Raw genomic sequence first — 26,056 nt, forward strand, 5'->3', positions numbered from 1 at the left:
GAACGGGATCTTTGCTGGTTAAATCAACGTTTTAAAAAAGCAAACATATTGTCTTAGATTAGATTAGAAAACTTTATTGATCCCCAGCGGGGATTCGTCACCTGGTCAGTTCATACACAACAACAAACAATATCGACAGTACATCACAGAGCACAACAAGTAAATAAATAACAAACACCACTGAAACCATTTGAATAATCATGCACAGCCATGAGTCAGAAACACAACTGTTCATTAAAATATCGGACTGCTGCAGGAACAAAATGAGCCGTTCAGTGGAACATTGAGGCTTCACTAGTCGCTCACTGAAGGAGCTTCGGAGTCCGTTAAAAACGCCGTGTAGAGGATTGCCTTCAAAGAGCAAAACAGTTTGAAGTTTGGTCCTGTCCTCTCAGATATTCAAACCCACAAGCGGAGCAGAAAGTTCAGTATTTGTCCATGCAGTGTTGAGTTACATAACCTCTGTAATTGGCTAAAAGCTCATTCTTAGATAATCCATTTGGCTAACACTCACATCACGTCATGTTTAATATGATGTAGCCGAGCTAAACGTCTGGAAAAGCAATTTTCAACTAATAACACCGACTCAACGATGAAGCCAAGAAAAGAGTTTAAATTTCTGCCCTACTTTTCCACAGTTAATTCTTTTTTTCTTTTCTTTTTTTAACAAGCAGTCGAGGCGTTTTTTGATGACTTCAGTGCTTCTCGTGTTGAGAGTTAAAAATAGAGCAGGAGTGAGAGAGTGTGAGCTGTGCGGCTGTGGGTCATTGGCCCGGCTCCCCTAATTACCGCGGCTCTGTGAAATCATCTCAGCGGCTCGCAGTCCGCCGCCCCGCTGCAGGGAGGAAACGCTGCAGAGTTACCTGTGAGCGCCGGCGGTCGATTGAACCAGAAAATTATCTCATAGAGAAAAGCAGGACTGCTGCTGCATGATTGTATTTCTGTATAACTCCCTTCACTCCAACATGCTGTCTTTTACTCACTTTCCCCATATCTGGAACCTTTGAAAGGGGTATTAGTGAAAGAGAGAATGCTCTGTGTTAGGCTGGATTGTGCTGTCAGGTGTGTAAGTGATGTGCAGGAAGCATGAAGGTAATACTCCTCACTGCTTCAACACTGTTTATAGACATAGACACCTTCCTCATTTCAAGTCTGAACTCACCGATGTACGAGATGGACAAACCATTAAAACCCTTCAGTACAACACTTTTCAATTCTATTGCACCCCAAACTGCATCCCTTAAAATGACTGAAACAATGAGTGAAACCCTCTGGGAAACAGGTTCATAAAACTACACATTAAACTTTTTATGAGGGTCGGATTTATCGCAGGAAAGTTGTATGAAACTGCACTGAAAACTGGAGCTTTATGTGCCTCAGTAATCTAACCCCCGAGTCACAATGTGCATGAATTTAAGTAACATGAATTTGTCCTCGTGTTCAAAATACTCACTGGATAAGTTTAGTGTTCATTCTGGACAATCGCAGTCATGAATGAAGGCATAATGTTCCCAGAACGTGTTTCTCTTCTTCATTAAAGGGGACATATTTTGAAAAATTAACTTCTTCAGTGTTTTTGAAGATATATTTGGGTAACCTGAGAGTCTACTGATCCACAAAATGTGAAATAAACCCATCCAGTCTTTTGTTTGTGGTCTGCATAAGTCAACACAGAGAAAAATGCTCCGTTTCAAATGTGCTCTCCTTGTGATGTCACAGTGGGATTCTGGTATCTCCTGATATCTCCACTCATGGACTCCACCCCCGGCCTAGAACAAAACTTTTGCGCAGGTCTGCCATGTTTATTCTCGCTACAGAGGAGTGATGTCTACCGGGAAAACTCAGGAAGGGGTCATTGCATTTAAAGAGACACACACACCAAAACGGAGCGTTCTGAGCGAGCTGGTTTATACAGGGTCACAAACCTCCTCTGGTGCTTGATTCATGTTATATTTTGACCAAAGCACAGCACAGATGTTCCATTTAGACCACAGGGGGACTGTTTGAAAAGGTGGAGAAGAGCTTTAATATGTCCTCTTTAAGTCCACATATCTATCCTTATTGACCAGATACACCAGGAACGAACAAAGGTCAAACATCAAGGTCACTGTGATCTCTAAAATTAAACATTTTTGGCCATATGTCAAAAATTCATTCTTATCATGACACGACATCCTAAATGTCAAACAAAAACGCTAAAAACAATCATGAAGTGATAACACTTTTTAACCTGAAGGTTTAAAGGTCTACCTTTCAGTGACATCATAATCACCTCAGTGCTCCTGCTGACTTTAGAGCAGAGCTTTGATTCTGCCCAGCGACACGGCTGTAAGAACTATTTCCCTTCTACCAGATCACCATGGGAGAAAACAATGAATTCTAAATATATTTTTGTTGCACAAACACCTTTATTATCGAGCACAGTGTTGGCAGCATGTCGTCTTGTCAGGTCTATGGGACGCATTTAAATTCTTATCTCATTTAACTTTAGCTGTGTGTTATGAGCCTACAGTATCTTCTATTATTCATGAGTTTTCCTTTACAATGAAGGCATCATCAGGGTATCTTTAAAAAAAGGAAAGAACAATCACGACCACTTGAAGGCTTGGCCTCAGTTTGTTTGGTCATGCCAGACTTTTCTATCAACGGATTTGAACATCCACCAATTTAAAAACACAAAATGATTTTCCTGCACTTGATTCATTCAGACAACCAACAGATCAGATCTACTGACAGAGAAGCACTGCAGTTATTGTGTGTGTGCTCTCCCCTGGTGAAGAAAAACGTCACACAAATAAATAATCACAGTAAATCACTGTAAATGATGTTGTTGTCTGTTCAGCTTGTGTTTGTCTTCATTATGTTCTGTCTCTGTGCGCAGAAGGATCCGACATCATGTGAGACCATCTTTTAAACGGGCACTTTGATGTTCTTAATCTTTTCTGTTTCTGTCTTTCAGTTCACCCTTCAAAGAAGAACCGACAGACGTGTGTGAGGAAGAGCCTCATCTGCGCCTTTGCCATGGCATTTATCATCAGCGTCATGCTCATCGCAGCCAATCAGATGCTGAGGAACGGCATGGAGTAGCTGTTCTGACTGTGAGCGGGGAGCCAGCCAGCCAGCCTGCCTGCATGTGCATGCCAGTGGGTGAGGTCATATCCCTGCTGATAGGACTACAAGGAATTACACTCAAAATAATCAGAGACCTAATCCATTTTTGAAATTGTTTTTTTTTTTTAGTTTGTTTTTTTCGACGAGTGGCACCTCTCCACCTGACGTCCAATGAAACCGTGAAGCCAGCATGAGGAGTCATGCTGTATTCCTCCCCCTTTATTCTGACAGGGACACTTAAGGGCTGACATAACACAGAATAATTTGTCCTGTCTGTTTCCCTGATGCAATAAAACAAAGTTTTATGAAACACTTAGTTCAGTGCAGGAGTTCAGAGCTGCTAGTGGGATGTGATGCGTTTGTCTGCAGATTTGTCACCCACCATAAGTCTGATGAGCTACCAGAGCCGCAGTCTGGGAGCCCCCCCCCCCCCCCCCCACCCCCCCCCCCCCCCCCCCCACCCCCCCATTATAGTTCTTGGAAGGACAATGCTCCCCCGAGCTCAGCACAGCTCAGGCAGAAGGATCTGTACGTGTCGGGCCACAGCTCCTGGAGCTCTCATGGTGCTACGATACTTGAGCTCCCCAATTTAATTTTTTCAGCTACTGCGTCTGTGGGCTGGTATGAGGTGCTGGCATCAGTTCATCAGCCCCTACAACCCAAGCAGACAAGTGAGGGGGGAATATTAGATGGTAACTCCAGGCCTGTGTTTTGGCTGTGTGATATTCATAAACGAAGCCTGGATGATGATCTTCTTCTTCTGGACCCCGCTGGGTGAACGCTGTTCAAAGTGCAGAGAGAAGGTTTTCTATGTCATGTGGAAAAATGCACCCTTTCAATGCTCTCTCCCTCCTGTTATCTATATCACTGAAACTTCACATATCATGGGTGTTTCATATGTCTAATATCGGAAAGAAATACCCCTCAAACTCAGCATCAGTGAAAATAAAGAATACGTGATGCTGAGTCTTCTGTGTTCTGCCATTTGGCCCTGAAGTCAGCAGAAATTGGTCGATGGTGCATCCCCACTAAGTCCAGGTTTTTAACACTGATGATGATTTTTGTCCTTTAAATCACAACATATCAAACTTTTAAATTGTAACATTGAGCTCCATGTCCGTGTCTCAAATTCAAATAATTCAAGTTGCTTTTGGGGCTTAATTTTATTGCCTTTCATAAAAGGGCGTGTCCAGAGGGAGGGCCAGGAGTAAGATGGATCCCCTTGAAATCTGTCCCTAGGGTGGCCAATCAAATTTCCAATCAGATTTCACCTGGGCTCTTGTTTTTACTTTTCATTTCAAATGTTTTTAATGTAAAAATGTTTAATTTGTATCCATAGTGCGTCAGTAATATCCTGCAGAGATTTCACTCATACCTCTTGTTGGTTAAAGATGAAATGGTTGTTCAAATATCAACAATATGTGTGAGTCAAATTGAATATATTTGAAGCAGAAATGCCCACATCAAAGTGTCAGTTATGTGCTTATTTTAGCTATAACACTACACGTGATGACACTTTTAAACAGTTCATGTTGTGTGGGCTGACGCAAGTTATTCTGTGACCACTGAAAAAGAAGTTTAATTTAAATAATTTTGACGATGTGCTCTTTTTGAAACGTGGGGTTTGCGTGTGAACTATCTCACAGGAGCACTGACACATCTGGACATTTTGAGTCCTGCTTTCCGTTCTGAACTCCTGCACTGGCTCTCATCTTAACATGTAACCCCAGCCAGGGGCCAGGCACGCTCACATATCATGTGCATGCGATCAAGTCGGTGTCTGCTGTAAATAATGTAACCCACGTCTGAATAAGTGTCTCACATGTCTGTTGAGGGGGGTGTGCAGTATCCTCTCTGTATGTGCATGAGTGTCGGTGCTCTCCCTCTGCTCACTCGGGTGCAGAGGTGCAGGGAGGGAGATCAGCAGCTTCAGAGGCGGCTGCTTCATCACAAACAGCAGCAGGCGGTGAAGACCCTTTCTACTCCCTCTGAACCCCCCTGCCAAAGCCATAGAACTCTGCAGAGGAGAAACCACACAACACGATATAAAAGCTTGTCTCTGTCCTCACATGAAAACACAGGATCAAAGCAGCGTCTCTGGGCAGAAATATGTGAGTCTTATGAATGATTTGGTCTGTTTTGTCAATGTTTTTGCACTGCGCCTGTTGTCCTGTCCAATGAAATGACACGGAGGTTTGAAGGAATGTGCAAGAGCGCCCTCTGGAGGTGAAGTGCAACCACACCATGCTGTTCTCCATAGTGTTTGTGTTTTTTCTCACTCTGTGTGCACTGCTGAATGTGACTACAGGCAGTGCAGTAAAAATGTCCAATAAATGTTGATATTTAATGTTTAACATCTGATTATTTTTATGTACAAAGTAAAGGTTGACTTTGCTCTACCGTCTGCAGGTAGAGCTGCACTTGTATGTTAACACATATTTAAACACAGTGTATTTATAGGAATAGATTTCTTGCCTGTGGCAGAAAAAAAGTCTGAACCTGTAAAAGGTTTTTAAACACAGATGATTTACTGGAGACTGACTGAGGAGCACTTTGTGCAGACGTCAGACGACACCTTGTAGGTCACACTGTTTTTTTTTCTTAATCTGTAAAAGTCAAACTGATTAAAATTTGATTTGTTATTTTTTTTTAAACCTTCTTGCAGTATCGAAGACAATTCACCACCAAAACTGCGAGGTATAGTCACTGCTGTCATATAAAAGTGGGCAACTGGAAACGTGTTTTGTCTTTTCACATGCTCCTTTGAGAAGAACTTTCTCCCTCACTTTTTTATTTTACTTTGTGTTCGGGATTTTTGAGTTGCTATGGTTACAGTTTTCCCTGCAATCAAGCTGTCCCAGCCTGCCTCTGCAGAAGGGTTGCATGTCTACATTGCAGAGTTTTTTTGGAGGGGAAGTGTTTCAGTAGCGTGGTGATTGGAACCCACCTGTTTTTGTTTTGTTTATGTCACTTTGTACATATAGTTAATAAGATAGACAAGCACACACTATACATATTTGCATGTGCAATATTCAAACATGTAGATTAGAGACAGATTTTAAGTTGTGATATTTATTAGAGGTGTGATCATTATGAAATTGTAAATATGGAAACTTGTACAACGGTGAAAGGGTTAAGCTTTGAGGCAATAAAACTGTGTTTTTAAATGAAGCTTTTTGTTGTACTTTTACTCGACCTCATGCTCATAAACAGTACAAGTATACATTCAGGATCAGCACACACCCACACAGGGAGGGTTCAAGCTTTAATGGTTCACTTGCAGAAAACCTTATGTAAGCCATTGAAAAAAAAACACTTCTTCAAAGTTAGACAGAATGTTTTGTAAGTTTCACTGTGTGAGCTCTGATTTCAGACTTTTTACCTTGAATGAATAAACTCCTCCATTAGTAATGTAAGAGACTGAGAGCCTGACAAATTATTGACACATTGCTCCTCAGTAAGGAAAGCAAAACAAGATCCGCACACCAAGGAGCTCTCGTTTGAAGGATTTATTAAGTGACGCTTCGAGCAAACTAAAGTGACGTTTCAACATCACTTAATAAACCCTTCAGACGAGAGCTCCTTGGTGTGCGGATCTGGTTTTGCTTTCCTTACCTTTCCCCTTTTTTGGACCCACTGAGGGATGTGCGTGTGTCTTACCTCAGTGTCAACTTTTATGTTATGAACAATTTAAGAGCTTTGAAGGGTTTTTAAATCTTTGCAACATGTGAAGTCTTTTCTGTCATGACATCAGAAGAAGAGGCAGCCTGTCAGACAAACGTGTAGCCACATCATTTTTATGTAAAAAAAAAATTGAATAAAATTGTAGATTATCATCAAAGCCATGTGAAAGGAGGTTTGAATGTTACTACTTATATTTCCCTTATTTAGTGACATATAGAGGGGCGGAGTATTCATATGAAGTAGTACAGTAGGTACGACCTCTGTGACCTGAAATAAATACTCCAATGAGGTCACCATACACTGTGAATGTTGAGTCTCTTAAAGACACATGTTGTGACTGTGCTGTTGTCTCTACTCACACAATAAAGTGAGTTAATATTATCCTCCTGTTACCACCCCATTAAGACCACAAGAGGGTAGTGTCGAGCCCGAGATTGTGAGGCTGCAGGGACACAAGAACTCACTGAAAATGCATGTCCAAATCAGCTACTTTTTAACTAAAATAACGAAAAAACACAGAAAACTCTTCTCGAAATGACTGCAGTCTGCTGCTGATCAATCACAACAGTCAGACATTTCTTTAAAAAAGCCACACTCAAAATCTTTTATTTTATCATATTGGGTAATCCGGCTTGATAGTTGTTGTTTTTTAGACTTCAAAATCCCAAATAAGATTAGTAAATTGTTCTAATTGTCTAAAATGATGAGTTTTTTTTATGTCTCTGTTGGCTTTAGCTCGATGTTCAGTCAATCAGAGAGTCCTCGTTTATTTACATTTACCATTGGCAGATATTAAGCCGGATTTAAATCAACGTTTATTAATCCTGTTTCATGCCATGAGCAGATGTGCAGCCCGTCATTAAAGAGTGAGATCAGCATTCAGTGATGTGTTAGCATGCAGGCTCTGTCCTAGAGAGCGACACCGCCCACTCGGGCTCTTTGCTAGAAACAGGCCCTTGTGCTCCCAGCGGACTCCTCCCGTTTCATTTACATCTTAAGCATTTAGCCGGCGCCTCATCCAGAGCAGCTTAGTGAGAGGAAGCAGCAGCAGCACGAGTTCAAGGACACCTTTCTCAGGACACTCTGCAGGATTGAATCCATAACTTTCCATATATATATATATCACCGCCTCTTTAATGTGGGGCCACGTGGCCGCCTCATGGGATGCTGTGTGATATTTTAAAGTAACACTTTTTTATGTGATTAAACTATTCATATAAGCCAAGTTGGTGTTCACAGACGCACCAGATGCCACGCTGCTGGGTGCTGAGGGTGAAATCTGTTTAGAAGTGGTGTATTTCTGGAGACGATATATACGGGGCTAATCTCACAGTGTGAGAGAACACTTTGATGAAGGCCATGAAAATGGATGGAGCAGTTGAAAATGTGTGAATCAGCATTGTGGCTCCCACTTTGCAAAGTCTAGAATTACTTCCACTTGTTCATTTAGCAACAAACAATAAGTTGGTACAGAGTGTTATTAACATGGTAAATTGTATTTTTCAGAACGACGATTTCTTTTTTGCAAACGGATGATTTAACAAAGCTAAAATTTAAATTTCATTCAATGGGGGGAAAAAAATGACATATAACTTTTATTTTGACCCAACAAAGTAATTTTGGTTAATAATCAAGATCATCCAACACCAGGAACCAGGAAACCAGTTGTTTATTGGAAGACAATCTTGGAAGCAAAAATCCAACTGATAACATTGAATTGAATACTTGACATCATATACATCTCATCACATGAAGAATACGGGGCCGTGAAGGGCCTCCAGCATTCCCACAATCCATACACTTGTGCATTTTTACCTTCCTGATTCACTCCTCCTCTCAGAGTTTGTGTTTCTAAATCTGTCTAACAAAGTGCTTCAGACTGCAGCCTGTGAGTTTTGGGCGGTCTGCAGTGGTTATGGCACTCAGCATGAAACAGAACCAGCTCAACTTTGTCCCCCCCATGTGCATACAGTACTTACAATCATGCTACAAGATGTACAGCTTCCAGTGTCACCAAACGCTGTGAAACAAAACAAAACAAAAAAAAAAAACATTTAAAGAGACAAATGTGTCCACCACATATTCAACCATGATGAAGTCCGATAGCCCTCGACGGTGTGATTTCTGAGATGATTCACAGGAACTGCAAAACCCTTTAAAAATATTTACAGGCTGTTTGGTTCTGTAAGACAAATAATAATAAAAAAAAAAACATTTTGGGGCATAAATATTTAATTTCATTAAATCTGTCACAAGTCGACAATCCTTAATTTTTCTGACATCTTAAACTAAAATGAACCACTGATGAAGCTGGATGAAAACTACAGATGTTTTCTGATAAGTGCATATACTGAAAATGTTATTCTATGTATTTAGTTATTTTACTTGCCATAAGAGAATGAACCAGATGAAGAACAAAGTCAGACTGAAACATCTGGAGGGTGAGGATACAGACCTTTAGAGTTTAGGTTTATCAAACCTCCTTCAACCTAAAAACATGATGCTGTAGGGAATTGGCACGTACAGCAATAATGGCAACATCAACAGTTTGTCCAGCTCATATATTCAGAGAAACAATCCTCCTGCTTAAACTTGCATCATTTTGAATGCACCATCTGTAATAAATCAGCCATTTCACACAGCAGCTGTGTCGATGAGATGTTCACAGATCATGATCTCTTTTGAGCATCCTCCGTCGCTTCTGCCTCTGCCTCTTACGCCGCTCCTCAGGCAAGCTGATGTGGAGCAACACTATAAAACTGGCCTCTGGTATCATTGGTCCCTGTGAAATTGGCCAATCAGCTATTGCCTCATGGTGTTCTTGATGGCCCACCTCTGCCCAGTGCAGGGCTGCAGGACCAGCAGGTGGCCGAAGTAAACGTTAGCCGGCACCACCTCCAGACAGCGGCCCGTGGCTCGATTTATGATGGATTCATTCTGCGGGGCGGGAGGGGAGGCACCGTTTAGTTTGTTATCAGGTTTCACAGACGGCCCCGTGTAGCATGTGTGACTGTGACAGGATGTGGCATGAAGTAGGACCAAACTGGATTGTGTTTATAGGTTATTCATCTCATGTGTGTGTGTGATTGTTATTGTGTTTTAATTGAATACAAAAAGGAGGTCAATGCAAAATAAACTAGAGCTGGGATTAGGTCATTTTGCTTGTTTGGCAGGGGCGTCTCCAGGGGTCAGCCAGGGTGACCTAAATCAAATATTTTGGCTGTGTTGCAACAGGCAGCTAGTAGCTTTTTTTTTGCGTTTTCATAAAGCACATTTCAACTAGTAAAATAAATGTAAAAAGTATGAGTGCTTTAAAATTGTAGTTAATCACAGCCTCTACTGATATTAATCACAAATTGATTGAAAGCACCAGTTACTCTTCCTTAGCTCACCTGATTGAAATGCCACGTCTTCTGCTTCACGTTGGTCACTTTGTCACAGTTCAGGAGTTGAGGATAGCTGCTCATCTGATCGTCGACCACACAGCGAGTGTCATCCCCCGTGCTGCCCAGAGGGCCCAAGAACAGCTGCCCGTCTTTGGTGTAACGTCCCAGCTGAAGGAAAACACACAAACACAACAGAGGTATAGTAGAACAGTCTGAGGAAGATTTCATCGTCTGCTGTTTCCCATGTGGTACCCACATTCACCCAAAGCTAACCCAAACGGTTTCCACAACAATGTCAAGATGAAATAAGATTCAAATCAAAGAATATTATACCTTAAAGCTATGACAAAAATATATATATACCAAAACATAACTCCCTCAGGACACCTCCCCCGCCCCTCCCTTAGTGTGTGTGTGTGTGCAGTCATTTGTAGGACTGATCTCCATTCTGATACGCAGACTTTGCTTCGGTTAGGAAGATTGTGTTGGTTCTTCTTCAGTTCTAGCTTTTTCTACACCATATTATTGGTTCCCTTGAGTCTGACCTCCGGAAACCCTTAGGAATGATTTTTTTTCAATGCCAAATAATCTCAGAAAATTCAGTCATTTCTCAAATTTGGTAAATCTCATAAAATTGGAAAACTTCATAATGTCAGCTCACTGCTTACTGTCCCATCATTTATCTGTAATCAGGTTTTTAAAGGACACCAAAGGCAGATGTGATCATAAATGTATCCCCTTAAATGATGAATACAAACATGAGCCGCAGCTTCTCACATTGCTCGCCATGTCGGGACAGTGACAAAGCAGCAGCAGAATGAAGCTGTCAGCTCTGAATAATTACTCGATTTATTCTTCACAGTATTGATAGATGTTCTCTGCATTGTTCCTATGAGGACTAGGTTACAAAATGCCACAGAGGAGTGTTTTTATGTAAAGAAAAGGTTCATATGTTGCTGCACTAACTACCCGGACTTCAAGTTATTTTTAGCTCTGCAGGCTTTTTAGCGTTAAACTGCTCGAGCCAAGCCCTGTGCTCCTGTTTACCCCTGTGAGATAAGAAGAGACCCCCTGCGGGCTGAAGGGTGAGGAACTGACTCAGGACCTCAGCAGAAAAAGTGCAACACAGAAACATTTTGAGCCCGACAGCAGAAGTCTCTGCTAAGAGGATTAACAGCTGAGCCTGTGTGGGGAAACAGCTGTAAATCAGAGTGACACTAATGAGCAGAGTGTGTTTGAGAGAGAGGAGCAAAGACAGCCGTGAGAAATGCCCTCTGTGGTCATTTTACTTCAGCATCTGTCTGTACCTGAGGACCCCATCCATGGCAGGGGTGCAGGGTGGCAGTGTGGTTCTCCTTCATTCCTTGATCCATACACAGGTGGCTTATTTTAGAGTTTCGGATCTAAAAAGGAAAAAAGCAACTAAATTTTTAACCGACACAAATAAAGTTCTAAAATGTACAAAAGAGTATTTATGTAGTCTTCCTTTACAATGTTTGTAACACTATGTGTAAGATAAATGTCCTCGGGGTGATCTACCATTACGCACCCCTCCTGAGATTTCCAAGATTCCTCCTCTTATTTCACAAACGTTTAAAACGCTGACTCACCTCTCCATAGAACACCGTGTTGTTGTACCTCCTCATCTCGGGGTAAACGTTGTCGAGGTACCACTCAAAGCTTTTACACTGCAGACTCTTCCTCAGCGCAACCCTCTGAGAGACGTCTCCGTAATCGATACCGTGATTCTGCACGAGAACAAAAGGCGGGTCATGATGAGAACGCTGTGCTTTACAGAAGCATCCTTTACACATTGAAAGCTCAAATGATGCTTTTACGTAAATTATTTTTGTGTCTCTAAAGATTTGTGGCACAATTACTATTCAACTTATTGTCAGGTTGTACAAGTGTGTTCATCTATTCTCCAACACATCTGATATAAAATGATGACATGCACTGATAGCCTGCATACACAGCCTGATGTGCACCTCCTCAAAAATGTAACTACATGTCGGAACGATGCAACCGCACGCCCTGTGCTCGGTCAGCTGGGTAGCATCGTATTTCCTGCATTAACAACTTTTCCTGTATCGTCGTCATTTTTCAAAATCCTGCAGAAGAAAGGAAACTACAAGCCCGTGTAATCAACTGCTGCTCAATATTGATCAGCTTTCTAACTCCAATATAATACTCTTGGTTTCAGTCGCCATGGTTTCATATGTATAAACAAGAAGGGAATGTGGCAGAAAGGAAAACAGGCGATATATATCAAGCATAGAAATCGGGACTACCAAAAAGCGTTTGCAGGTGGAGTATTGCAGGGATACTGAATGACTTGTTGTCATAGAAACAGCCCTCCCTCTCTCTCACCTCCATGGGGATGTTCCAGGCCAGGTAGACGTTGGACTTGTACTCGTCCATCCAGACCTCGGCCACGCGCAGAGCGTTGCGCCGCGTGTGGAACGCGATGTTGCTGTGGTAGGGTTTCTTCATCCGGGCGATGTGAGCCACCCTGGAGCAGGGCAGCACCTCCATGCTGCCTCCACACAGCCACACCTGCACGGAGAAGGCGTCACAGAACAAGACAATTAACTGTCCTTATCTTTTTTTTCATACAAATCCAGGGCTATGAATCACTCAAGTCAAACCCTGCTCTCTTTGTTCCTGCATAGAATCATGATAACATAAGTGATAAAAGCAGGTTATAAAAGTCACACACTTATGTATTTCAATGCAGAAATATGTTTGCCATGCCTGTTCTTTATCTTGTTAACCAAATCCGCAAAGTAACCCTGCAGAGAACCAGCAGTCTCTATAAGCTCTTAGTGTACATTACCATGCTCTCAAACCTCCCTGCTCTATATGACCTATTTCTCTCCACTGCCCTGCTGTGAGCTGCTGCACAGGGCCGGTCCTCCAGGACTCCTAATGGGGTCTCATTTATCAGCAGTGCCAATGCTACGGTGGCCACTGCTCCACTTAAAACCTACAGGGGTAAAGAAAGGGCCGGACCAAGAGGAAACTGGGTGACACACAAACCCTGATGCCCAGCTCGATGTTCTCCCCGCCGTAGACGTCCATGCCTGAGTCCAAAAGGCCGAGTTCGCCGAAGTAGTCCCGGTTGGCAACAAAAGAGCAGCCGATCATGGCTGGAGTCCTGCAGAGAGGAAAACACCACAATAAAAAGAGTGTTACAGATTGGTGTGGTGGGAGTGTGGCTTAAGAACTGTGGATAGGTAAGTGTCTGCAGAGTCCCTCTGCACCTTTAAGAAAAAGCTAAAGACCCAGCTCTTTCATGAATACCTACTAACTTAATGATGATGGTCTCCATATTATTGATGATGATGATGGTTTTTGTTTGATAACGACGACTTATAAGATGGTTTCTATACTGATTAGAGCTCTCAAGAACTGCCCTCAATGTTGTGCTTTGCCTCTGGTCACTTCCTGTCAGCGCCTGTGTGTCCAATCAGACTCAAAGCTGATCGTTTGCTCTTACTGACATTGTTCCCTTTTTTTTTCTAGATCCTTGCTTGTGTTGTACTTACTCTCTGATGTACGTCGCTTTGGATAAAAGCGTCTGCTAAGTGAATTGTAGAAGTGTGTCTGTTTGCATGTATGGTTTATATAGTGTTATGTGCAGTATGTAAAGAGATGATCAGTGAGTGAATTTCAACATTCTTCTGCAAGTTGTGCAATATGTTTAATGTGATATTTACTATTTTGAATCCTTTATCAGCATTAACTTTGAATTCCAAAAAGATGAAAGATGAAAACTGGATTTTAAACAACAACCTAAAAAAGCTGCTGCAGCTGACACAGATAAGTCTGTGTGCTTCAAAATTCAGACATAATTCTACTAATTCTACTAATTACACTTTTGAGCCGCCCCTTCTGTATTTAGGCTACCCCTGTTGTTGCATTCTGTCTGAATGAAGTTTTCTTGCCTAATGGGAGCTGATACGTCCCCCTCGTCCCACCACTGTTTGGGCGGGTTGATGTACATGCACCACAGCTCCCAGTTGTATCCGTGGCCCGAGTTCTCGTAGCGCTCCACCTCGAATGTGTCGTGTTTGATGTTGTCGATGGAGGGCAGAAGAATCCTCTTGTGGTCGTCTTTGATTCGGGCCAGAACCGGTTCGGCCCTGACGGGAGCGTAAGCACATAGACACACATTACAGACGGCAGAGAAGTGCTCCTTTTGATTTCTGCTCCCTCGCCCACTTCTGTCAGTTCCCTCAAGTCCCTCAAGTTGTTCCCCGCTTTGTTACTCATTCTGTTTGATTGAGCTCAGTTCAGCTCTGGGGGGGGGAGGGGGAGGCCGAGTGAGCTGTTCATTCTCTAAAGTACACACAGAGCTGGAAAAGGAATACAAGACCTAAAAAACTGTCGGTGAACTATGACTAAGTCTCAGTAAAAATCAGATGCATCTCTCAAATGAATCCTTCAAATGTACCTATGTTCAAGATTCAAGATGGCGTCTGCTGCCAAGTCTACCAACAGTGCTCTTAGTTTTATATTTCAGTGTAAGTATCCTTGTTTATAAGGATTTCTCTTGTGGTGTCTTTTTTCCCTCTACTATTTTATCTTGCACTGCTGGTGGATAGGCAATTTCCTTTTCCTCTATACATGGAACCATGAATCTTTGAAAAAATGCTTTTTAGTGATGTCCTTTTTTTTTTTTTTACGCTTGTTTTATTTCTTGTTTATTCGTCCAGCTATACGTCGCTGGTATCTTGTAATCCTGATTCTACCGGCTTTACAAATCTCCTTCTCTCCTTATCTTTAAACTTCTCAGGTGTGAAATAGCTTTGTGTGTGTGTGTGTGTGTGTTCGTTTAATGCTTCCTGTGCGGTCCTTTATCCTCTCCTGCAATGATTCTGTGAAGCACTGATTGTGAGTGTCCTTTAAAAGTCACACTTACAGCCTGTTACTGTTGCCGTCATGATTTGTAATTGAAGTGTCTAACACCGTTTAGTTAATGAGAGGAGGTGTTAATGATTAGTCCAGTGGTGCCCAAAATGTTTCTTTGGCAGATGAAAATATGGTCAAGACCCCCACCCACCTCCACCCCCATCCCTCTACTTCTACATCAACACATATCAACATGTTAACACACTCTTTACTAACTATTTCCTATAATTTTATTTAAAATTTATCTCAAACACTGGATGCAAAATGTACAGAATAGCAAATTCAGTGTTGTGATGAAAAGCTGAGAAAACTAACAAACCACTTATAAAGAGGAAGTAACATGACATGTAACATCTGTGAGGTCTTTTGTAGATTCATTTACAGTCTTTACAGTTTATGTCTAACAGGGACAAACTGTGAGCATTGTTCTTGTTAAGCCTTGCCAGCCTCACCCCGCTGTCATAACTTTGGCCCCGCCCCACACTTTGGGAACCACTGGCTTTAGTCCATCCACATGCCGGACTTTTACTCACCAGGACGGGGTGAACTCCACATGGGCATCGAAGAAGCCCGTCACTTCTGCAGTCGCGGCCTTCCAGCCTTCGATCCGCGCTCGGATGAGTCCCTCTCTCTTCTGGTTTCGGACGATCTTCACCAGGCCGGGGTAGCGCTTGTTCACGTATTCCTCCAGCGGTCCCTTCAGCTGCTCTGTAATCCATGAAACATAAAAAAAATTTCACAAACCAAACAAAGCAACAGACAGTGTCAGCATCATGCTTCCTTCTGTTGTGTCTTTGAACAACATGTTAAGACTCCTGCCAGTTAAAAACAATAAGTCAAACTTTCCTGTATTTATTAGCGGCTGTCACATAATCTCTTCTCTGCTTTCAAAGATCACAAATATTGTCATCCCAAACGTGATTACGCCGCCATGTTGCCCCGGCCTGGCAGAGACATCCAGATCAGTATCTCCACCACGAGAACACAGGATTTATTTTTATTGGGGGAAAAGAAAAGACACAAATGATGTACGCACAGAATCAGACTGATGACAGAAGTCGGTGCTGTTTTGTAGCTTCAAAAACAAACTGCTCCACCTTTGATCTCCCACTCAGATCATCAGCCTTCACCCTCACGACTCCAACACACAACCCTTCTACCGCTGCATCACAAACACACACAAATCTCTTTAAAAACACATTTCTCATGATCCAGCCCTGTCTTTTTTTTGTTGTTGTTGCTTCAAACAGTCTCTTGATCACACACTCATTGCCTATTCCGTGTCTTCTTTCTCCCCGTGTCTCACACATACATTCACACACTGTGATGTGCTGCAGAGCAAGGCCAAAGAGCCTGACTCCTGCAGGCAGTATACGAGACGAGATTGTCTTTTTTTTTTTTGTTTGCATGCCTACGACCTCTGCGTCACTGCCATTATGTCGCCTCTGTGATGGATTTTTTTGGCCAATCAGAAGCTTCAGACCTGTTCTGTTTGCTCCTCCTGTTTCTCCCTTCATGTTCCACAAATGTTTAAGATATCCTTGTTGCTTGTCAAAAAGAGATATCAAATCTGGATACCCCATAACAAGAACATTATTTTGTTTTCTTAGAGCCTCTATTCTTGTCTGAGAAACCCGTTAAAAAAAACATTGGTGAGCAAGACATATCTAACTCTAAAAGATTTTCAGCTGGCTCAAAATGCTGCAGCACATTTACTGAGACGTGTCAGAACTAGGACAAAGGATCTTCACTGATCTGGCTTTCTTTAAAATCTACAACAGAATTCAAAACACTTCTCCTCCCCTCACCTGGGTTTGAGTTATAATGTGACCCATTGTTGAAAAATCTTATCATCTTATCTGATTGAAACGTATGTTTGCACCTCATTAGACTTCTTCTTTTGAAGCTTTGCTGTCAGACGTCAGTGCCTTGTTGAAGATAACGTAATGTTTAACCAACATTAATAATAATACTAAAGTAAGATGTACTTAAACTGTAACGTGCTCCTACTTCTCACTCGAGTGACATTTCATGATCTCTTGTGCACTCCACTTTTAGGAAATAGTGAAGCCCTTTTTCCCCAGTAAAATCAAACATATGCGACAGACAGTTTTTCCTTTTCCTTCAGCAGAGACAACTGGGATTTGGGCCTGAGTGAAAAAAAAAAAAAAACAAAGCGCTGATCGACAGACTAATGCTTTGTTGTTTTTGATCTTTTCATGAGATTTGCTGGAAATGAAAGAAATGGAATAATGTCAGCCTTATCCCCTAAATCCTCCACTATCTCACATCTCCATTCCCTCCTTTATTTGTCTGTGTTTCCGTTCAGTCCGATTGCTCTCTCTCTCTCTCTCCCTCCTCTCCTCTCGTGTTAGATCTCATTTATCTTAGAGCCTCTGTGTCTCTCATCCTTTCTCTCTCTCTCTCTCTCTTTCTGCCGCTTTCTCTCTACTAGCGTGTTAAGCTCTCCCCGCTTCTCTTTTCATTCTCGCTTCATCTTTCCACTCTCATTACTTTGCCTATTTTCAAACTCCTTTGGCCCTCTTTTTATTCTTCTCCATCTCTTTCTTTCTTTCTTTTAGTTCCATCCCCTCTTTCATAATATTTCTCCCTTCTTCTAACACCCCGTCCTGTATCTTCAGTAGCTTCTCTGTCCCTTTGCCCTCCCCTCGTTTCTCCCTCTCTCTTTTGTCCCTTCATCCTACAGAGAAAGTCCAGCTTTCCAAGCTGCCCAAATAAATGAGACAGGGGGCATCTCTCCCTGTGACATCCAATTGTGGCCTGCTTGTCCTCTGTGCAAAATTGGACTCCGTTGGTCGCTTCAGACTGTACCGCGTACAGACGCGATAGAGGTATCGACTCTGCTCTCTGAAAGATTATCAAACGACTGTACCTCTCACTTTCAAGTCTCCCTGTGCAGCCGCTCTGCAGGTTATTGTTGCGATAACTGAATTCCTCAACATTATTCTGAAGGAGCAAACCTCGTGGAAAAAAAGAAACGAGACAAAAACCACTTTGAATCAGAGAATCAGGAAGGTCGGCGGGGAAATGATCGCTTCATGAGTCAAATGATTTCAAAGTTCTGGAGCAGATTGTCTGCATGCCTGATAATCAAATTTTATTTTAGGGAACCAATAAATGAACAATTGCACCAGCTTTGAACACATTTGTAAGGAATCATTACTACATAATAATTGTCAGAATTACCTGAGACAAACAGAACTGGGAGGGGAAAACTACGTTAACAACCTGCTGCTAATCCAAAATGTTCTGAGTATCTGACATCATGAAATTAGAATTTATTTTTAGAAACAAACTGAGCAATAATCTGAGTTTTGTTTTGTTGCCTCTCCCTTTATTGTGTGTCCATTTGTAAAACCCTGAGGCCTGCTGGAAGCCTCCTCTCTCCCTTCTGTGGTTCTGCTCTTTCTTCATCTCCCTTTAGGAGCAATGACTTTATTTGCAGCTGATTCAAATCAAACTTATTTGAGTTATGGGGAAGAGAAATCCGTCATTTCCACTCACCGTCGTCGCTGTTGTCGTCCACCAGGATGATCTCCTTGAGCAGGTGAGCCGGCGTGTGATTGACGGCCGAGTGGACCGAGCGCAGGATCACCGACAGAGCCTCGTTCACGAAGATGAAGATGAGCGAGATCTGCGGGAGGTCTCTGGAGTAGCTGACCTTTCTGCATCTGCACAGAATAAGAGAAACACCATCTGTTAAGAGGAACTTTTTTTTTTCCAGTGAAGCCTGCGTCCTGAGCTCTGCACGCTTCATCCTCCACCACGGCTGTAAAAAGAGCAGAGCAGAATGCCTCCACGGAGCGGCTGCTGACATCTTGTTCGATGAGGCTGAAAGGCAAAACATGCAGCTTCCTGTTCAACCAACCAAACTGTGAGTCTGCTGCAGATAGGAGGAGTGTTTTGATGTTTTGCTTAAACAACTCCACTGAAGGGGAAACGTGGGACTTATGTTTAGAGAGATGAAACTTTATACGTCTCTCATTTACTTGAATGAATGTCTCATTACTCATGTTAAGTACATTTTTAATACAAGCTGAAAATCTATCTTTGAATATATCACAGGATGACATGACACTGAAATGTAAGAGCGTATGAAGGACGTTGACTTTTCCTTCTTTTGTTGTGTATTTATTTGATTTGTTTTCTACATATTTGTAACTACAGCTATTAGCTTTTGATTGTTTTGTCGTTGTCTTTCTACGGTGGCTGGGAAGTGCAAAGCAAAATTACAAAGTGTGAAACACTTTTGCAAAATTTGAGACGAATTTACATTTTCAAAAACATTTTTACATTTCATAAAACAAAATGACAAAACCAAAACACTTTTACCAGTCCCAAAACAAATTTACAAACGCCAGACTCTTGACGGAAAGGGTAGGTACCAAATACCGGAAGTGACCCAGAAGTTATTGAACGAGGGGTCAAATTTTTTTTTGAAAATGTAAATTTGTCTCAAATTTTGCAAAAGTGTTTCACACTTTGGAATTTTGCTTTGCACTTCCCAGCCACCGTATCTTTCACATGTTTGAAATAAAGAATTCAATCAAAAAAGAAACTAATCGGAGTGCTGGTGGCGCAGTGGTTAGTGCGTGTGGCCCATGTGTGGAGGCTGTGATCCTCCAGGCGGGCGGCCCCGGGTTCAAATCCAACCTGTGGCTCCTTTCCCGCATGTCGTTCCCCACTCTCTCTCACTCCCTGATTTCCAACTCTATCCACCGTCCTATCTCTACATTGAAGGCACAAAAAGCACAAAAATACTGTACATCTTAAAGAAACCAATCAATCCAAACAGAAGTCAATGTGCTCTTTGTTGGAGTAACCATGACGATTTGGTTTTATTCCTTTGAAATCATTCGACAGATAGCTCTCTGGTTTTCTGATAAGTAAGAAAAAGGATTTGGTTATAAATATTAAAAACATGTTGATGGGATATACTCTGCGTGTGTTTGGAAGATATGTTTTATTCAGAGAGTCAGAGACACTTTTTTAAGAACAAAGGGGCTTTGAGTTGTACTGACGACTCTCCCTGAATGAAACCAAGCAGCAGTGCAGCAGTCTGAAGGAATCGTTTTTTGTTTTTTTTAAACTCAATGGGTCTGCAGAGAAAACCTCAGCAGAAAAGAAAATCCCTCTGAAGTAGAGAATATACTGTATGTACATTATGTATAAGGCAGGAAGTGCCAATGCAATTATGGGGGGAGAAGAAGAAGGGGAGCAGCAGGAGGCAGGGATGCTGCAAATGAGAGCAACCAGTGAGAGCAGCGTGCAGCAGAGAGAAGAGAGCAGCGTGAATGATTAGAAGTGTTCAAGTGTGAAGTGGACACATTACAAGGACAGCTTCATTCACTTATCTCAATATGACTGTAAGAATCAGCTGGTGGTTTTTCTGAAATGTACTTTGTTGATCATTATTAGTGATAATCTGCCGATACTGAAACATCTGTGCAGAGATAAAAAAACATCTGCTGTGCTCATGTGTTAGTGGACTCTCAGACTTAATAAGTTACATGTTGTAGAAATGACGTTTTGTACATATTAAAGTAATATCCATGAAGCAGATTTATAGTTAATCCCCCAAAGCTACCATGTTCCTGAATTATAATACTCCCAGCTGACTCTTCCCATCACTGCCTGTGGCTCTGCGGTTTTTTAAAGGGACCTTCAGCCAAACATAGCGGACTCCTCAGACTCCAGCTTACGCACTGCTGCTGCTGCTGGCTGCTGCTAAGCCTGAAGATATCACACCCTAACACGCTTCACACACCACTTTGATCCTTCTAACATAAAAGACCCCCCCCCACACACACACACACACACACAGAGGACTTTCTCATCATCACTGACTTTAAATAGAAGGCTGTTACTTCACCAGAGAGAAAACCTTTAACATGCAGATAACACACTGCACAGAGTGTGTGTGCACAAACATGAGACACACACACAAGCATTCAGCAATGATATGCAAGTAACTGGATAGTGTAGGTTTTAATACCTGAAGGAAATCCAAGCAGTGGTTCAGTATGTTTGAGTGTGTTAACTAGAGGTGGGGGGATAAATCCATACAGCATGGTATCGCGATATTTTGAATGGCGATATTATATCATCGATATTTTTATCATATTAATAGCAAATATGCTTTTTTCATTTTGAATAGCTGACGGGGTTACACAATTCATTATACACAATTTGCATTGTTCAAAATTCCTGCAGCTGTCCAGTCGTCCGTTCACGTTTGTGTTCAGTTCAGTTCGATCAGACTGAAATACTAACAGTTCAGATCATGTGTTGCATGCAGCCTTTTACATCGTCGCAGTTCTCAACATGTCGCCAAATGTTTCAAATCGCAATAATATCGTATTGTGACTCAGGTATCGTGATAATATGGTATCGTGGGGCCTCTGGTGATTTCCACCTCTAGTGTTAACTGTTTGTCCATGCATGCCTAGTGATCAAGACCCAAATTCATGAAATATGAGAGTAAGAGGCAAACAGAGAGAGAGAGACAGAAGGAGATTTAAAGGACAGGTCAAGTGTCCTTCAAACAAACACTATTAATGTGTAAGAAAAAGTGACTATCCTGAGTATCACAATATTCAGTTCAGTGATACTGTGACACATTTAAATCGTTTACTCACAAAGTGAATTCAAGTGTTCACTTTGCAGAAAAAGTGGTGAGAAAACAAGAGCGGCTCCAGCTGTCCTGATAACATTTAAACGTCTTTATTTAGATTTGATGATGCATTATGTGATAGGTGATATCTTCATACTAGGACATTTTTAAAGACATTATAACAACTTGCTTTGGCAGCATTGCAATGTGTTTCAAAATATTGAGCGGTTTCCCTGTGTTATGATACCTTTGTTATTCCTAGTTTCTTGCCAACACACAGTCGTAAAGTAAAAAAAAAAAAAAAAAAAGTTCTGTTAAGCTGTGCCCAAAGGATTTGGAGTCGGATATAGACGGTGCATGCTCAACTGTCAGAGTTGTTTATTGCAAAATCATAAAAGTGAAAAACTCTCTTTTTGCTGTGTGAACCATTCCTGTGTTTGTGAATCTAATTTATTCCCTAAAGTATAACACAAGACTATCAGTTAGTTAATATGACTGTGTTGCACACCTGCATGCATGTGATTGTGTGTGAGCAGTCTCTGCAGCTGCGAATGAGCCGCTCTTTTCGCAGTCTGAATGAAACAGCTGTTGCCGATCAGCTTCAGCTAGCGGGACTATCACTGCGCTCCATGTGAATAATTCATCAGCAGCATGTCTCCACTTTGTCTGGACAATGAACACACCTAAGAGATCTCCCAAACTACCAGAATGTAGTTTTCAAACAACAAGCAAAAGTCCACTCATCTCTATCATATTTGTCTGAGGCATCTGGCCTCAAACCCAAAAGTCATAAAAGTAGAGGAAAAGAGAAATATGTTATTGAAGTAGAACAACCTTGAAAGAGAATTTTAAAGTCTATACACCGGACATGTACTCACTTGCTGGGCCGGTGGTCTGGTATGATGCGATCCAGAGAGATTCTGTCGCTGAGGTAGGCGTTGTAGCCGTACTTCTCCCTCAAGTATTTAGCGTCGCTCTCCTCAGCTGGAGACAGCGTGGAGGGGAGGCCACCTTTACCTCGACCACCGAAGCCCTCGATCAGGCCCAGAGATTTGGACAGACCTGAAGAGGAGGGCATGATAAAAAAAAAGACCACATGTCAGGATCCTTTAAGTCCTGCTGAATCACTCGGCTCTCAGAAAACTCACTCGATGGTTTACAGCTGATAGCGAGTACATAGTGGGCGGCTGTCAAAACAGCTGAACTCACATTATAAAAAAGTGCTGGCCCAGATTCTGAAAGAGTACTTTTACTACATCCGTCTGTTTACTAATAGTGTAAAACAGGCCAAGAGGAAACCAGGGCTCCCTACTCTTACCGGGGTCAGTAGTTCTTGTGCACATTTCTAGGCTGCAAGCTGTTAATGACGCTTCAAGGTTTTTTTTTCTGTTTCCAATTAAAGATAAAATAAGCTTCCTCTTGAGTGTGATTGGGTTTTCGATGGTGGGTTGCACAGTGACTAAACCTCTGATTAAAGGGGCTATCCTTCAGTGTGATAAGCTGTGTGCAGGAGACTGTGTCTGCAAACATCCTGCTCCAGTGTGCTGAAGTAGGAGGATTGCAGAATGTGTCTGCAAACATCTTTTTTTCAAGTGGCCTGGAGAAGCTCCTGCTCTGTACCTGACCCTGGTGGAACAAACACCTTTTGGAGAGTAAATAATCCAAAAAAAAAAAAGTTAGAGCTTAAAAGATATTTTCTTTAAAAAAGAGTCTTATTCATTGGCTTTTTTTTTATTTTAAAACAATAAACCACATGATCCTTAAAATTAAATGTTTCCTGCAAATGTCATTTTTGTTTTTTCTAAAGTAGCTGCAGACTTTAATACATTTATGAAACAGTTATCTTTATTTGAATTGATTTTCATTCAGCTGGCCGTGCAAAATGTCATCAAACATGGCTGAACATGGTTTGAAAAAATGTGACAGGTGTTCGCACGGTGAGAAGCGGAGTGAGAGTGTTTCACTTCTCTTTACCGTTCAGCTGCCTGTACACCACATCCTCCAGCGAGCTGAGCCTCTTCAGCAGCACCTCATGGCTGACGTTGGGCCCCTGCGCCGTCCCGTTGCCGCGGGGCCTCTGCCCGTCAGCAGACGAAACCTCGGGACCGGTGGCTTGGACGTTGCGTGTGGTGCACCTGGCCCAGAAGGTCATGAACCCAGCAACCACGATCACGTTCAGCACCAATAAGACCCTCCATCTTCTGAACACAAAAGCCATTAAAAGTTGCCGGATGTCCAGGCTCCTGGTGGCGGTGGGGGGAGGGGGGGAACTGGAGGGAGGAGGGGGGTTAGACCCTCGGGAGAAGCAGTATGGGTACTGGTCACGTAGTCAGGGCTCCCTCCGACTGCGATGTGTGGAAACCTGTGGGGACGTTTTGGAAACTGGGTTAAATCTCACTGAGAAACAGAAACGCTGCAGTTTTGAGCCACTGCACAGATTCCAGGTCATAGATCCTCACTACCACCTGTCAACATTGTTTTAGGGTTGCCACACCTGCAGTATCTGAGCAAATTCGGGCACCTGACCATCGGTTTTTGCATCACCACAGCTTCAAACCGGGTTTGAAGATCATTCACTGAGGGTCTGAAGCAAGGAAGTAGGTTTTGCAGTGTACACCTTTGATGTGAGTGTGTGTCATTTACATCATTGTCACATGATTCCCATGCAAATATGAAACACAGAGAAGTCTACTTAGCCTGTTATTTCACTCGACACAACATAAAAGAGGGATTCAATTTAGATTTTTACGTTTTATACAAGATTTTAACATAATAGTGGAATACTATCAAATTATTTTTTTGTAAGTTGGTCCACTATGTGCCGTCCCATAACTAACACCAGGCCTAGAAAACTGTTTTTTTTTTTAAATGTCAAGCTGTGCTGTTAATCGTCTCCTCTTATTTCTACCCAGTAGCAGCATACAGACATGGAAAAATCACTGGAAATAATCAATCCTCTTACCGATCATACCCTTCGCTTTGTCGCTCATATTGAGACTTCCATAGCCATTTCAGTCTGTTTCATATCCAATTAAAAACTCCTCACAGCAGGAGATTTAACCGGTGAGGAGATGATCGAGTCTTTCTCTTCTTCCTCCCTTGCGTCCAACACTGAGGAGGAAGAAATACGAAGAAGAAGAAAACGTGCAGATGCTCAGAGGAAATCCCCCAAAACACATTCAGTTAACCTTCCTGCTCTCCGACAGCCTTATCCCACATCTTCCTCCAGTAGCCTCTTGCGAGTTGAATTATCACATTGGGATGAGAAGACTGCACGGATTGAGAGCTGATAGCTGTGTTGGGGAGAGATGCTGCAGCCTCCGACGAAGGGAAGGATGCTCCAGGATCAGCAGCGGCAGCAGGAGCAGCGAGAACAAGCAATGCGACTTGATTTATCGTTATTTCCTCACATGTTCCCTCCTTCAGTCATCACACAGCAACGTTTTCCTGTTATTCTGCAGAATCTGCACGCCCTTCTTGTTTGTTGGGGTGTTATTTCCTCTGATTCTCTTTATAACCCATACAACCCTTATAAAGGGCGCAGGGGTAAAACGTGGAGCGGATTGCGCGACGCTTTGCCTTGCAGCAGGTCGGGGGAGGGGAGGGGGGGGGCTTTTGGATTGGAAGGTGGGCGGGGTGTCGATACACTATTAACCGATAATTAAAGAGAAGGGAAGACTCTGATTCACATCGGTCTCTAACATTATTATAGAATAGAATTATTTTATTATTGGAAATTGTGGCGTTACAGCAGCAGGTTGTCCAAACACTCAATATTAGCAAATTTAAACACAATATAATATTAAATACAAAGTAAATAGGCAATAAAAATATCAGAACTAAGAATGGGAACACAACCAGGATTTAACTAAGCATTACTAAAGATTAAATACAACATACTTTACTAGAGATAGATGTAAATGTGCAAAAACAGAGTTGTAAATGGACAGTATTGACATGGGGAGCTGTCCAGAGCTGTGCAATTTACAGTCTATGTTCTCTACATGTAAAATCCTGCAGGCTGCACTGGAGTGAATTATTTTGTCCCTTAACAAACAGCAAAAGAAAAAAGGCAGGTGGTGCTCGACAAATATCAGGTAGCTACTTTAGCCTGCTATACTGGTTTGTAGTTTCAATCTTAGCAATACTAATTTATGATCCTAAAGTATGTTTTGGGTGCAGAAAGATGCTGCTAAGCTTATCTGCAAAATAACGAGTTAGATCACTGACGAGGTCATGGGCAGAAACCTAAAAGCTGATTAAACAGTATGTGATTACACACGCTTCAGAGTTGTTGTGGAAAACGTACAATTGATCTGAATAAACA

General features: G+C 42.1%; 2 protein-coding genes across 2 annotated transcripts in view; one reads left to right on the plus strand and one right to left on the minus strand.

Annotated features, from left to right (window-relative positions):
* Window positions 1-3,547, plus strand: part of LOC132980796 (calcium-binding protein 8-like) — a 61,838-nt gene extending 58,291 nt beyond the window's left edge. The window contains exon 6 of the mRNA XM_061047130.1: window positions 2,960-3,547. Coding sequence (XP_060903113.1) covers window positions 2,960-3,087 — 128 coding nt within the window. The 3' untranslated portion in view covers window positions 3,088-3,547. The remainder of the gene's footprint in view (window positions 1-2,959) is intronic.
* Window positions 3,548-8,446: 4,899 nt separating this feature from the next.
* On the minus strand, window positions 8,447-25,261 carry galnt17 (polypeptide N-acetylgalactosaminyltransferase 17). The gene is made up of 12 exons (XM_061047159.1): window positions 24,692-25,261; window positions 23,704-24,091; window positions 22,608-22,791; window positions 18,621-18,787; window positions 15,629-15,803; window positions 14,129-14,326; window positions 13,221-13,338; window positions 12,552-12,737; window positions 11,792-11,929; window positions 11,489-11,584; window positions 10,188-10,349; window positions 8,447-9,732 (listed from the first exon to the last, which is right to left on the minus strand). The coding sequence occupies exons 2-12, from the start codon at window positions 23,945-23,947 to the stop codon at window positions 9,598-9,600; spliced, it is 1,803 nt and encodes a 600-aa protein (XP_060903142.1). The 5' UTR covers window positions 23,948-24,091; window positions 24,692-25,261; the 3' UTR covers window positions 8,447-9,597.
* Between the last annotated feature and the right edge of the window lie 795 nt (window positions 25,262-26,056).

Source organism: Labrus mixtus, chromosome 9, assembly GCF_963584025.1.
Source record: "Labrus mixtus chromosome 9, fLabMix1.1, whole genome shotgun sequence".
Classification (NCBI taxonomy): Eukaryota; Metazoa; Chordata; class Actinopteri; order Labriformes; family Labridae; genus Labrus; species Labrus mixtus.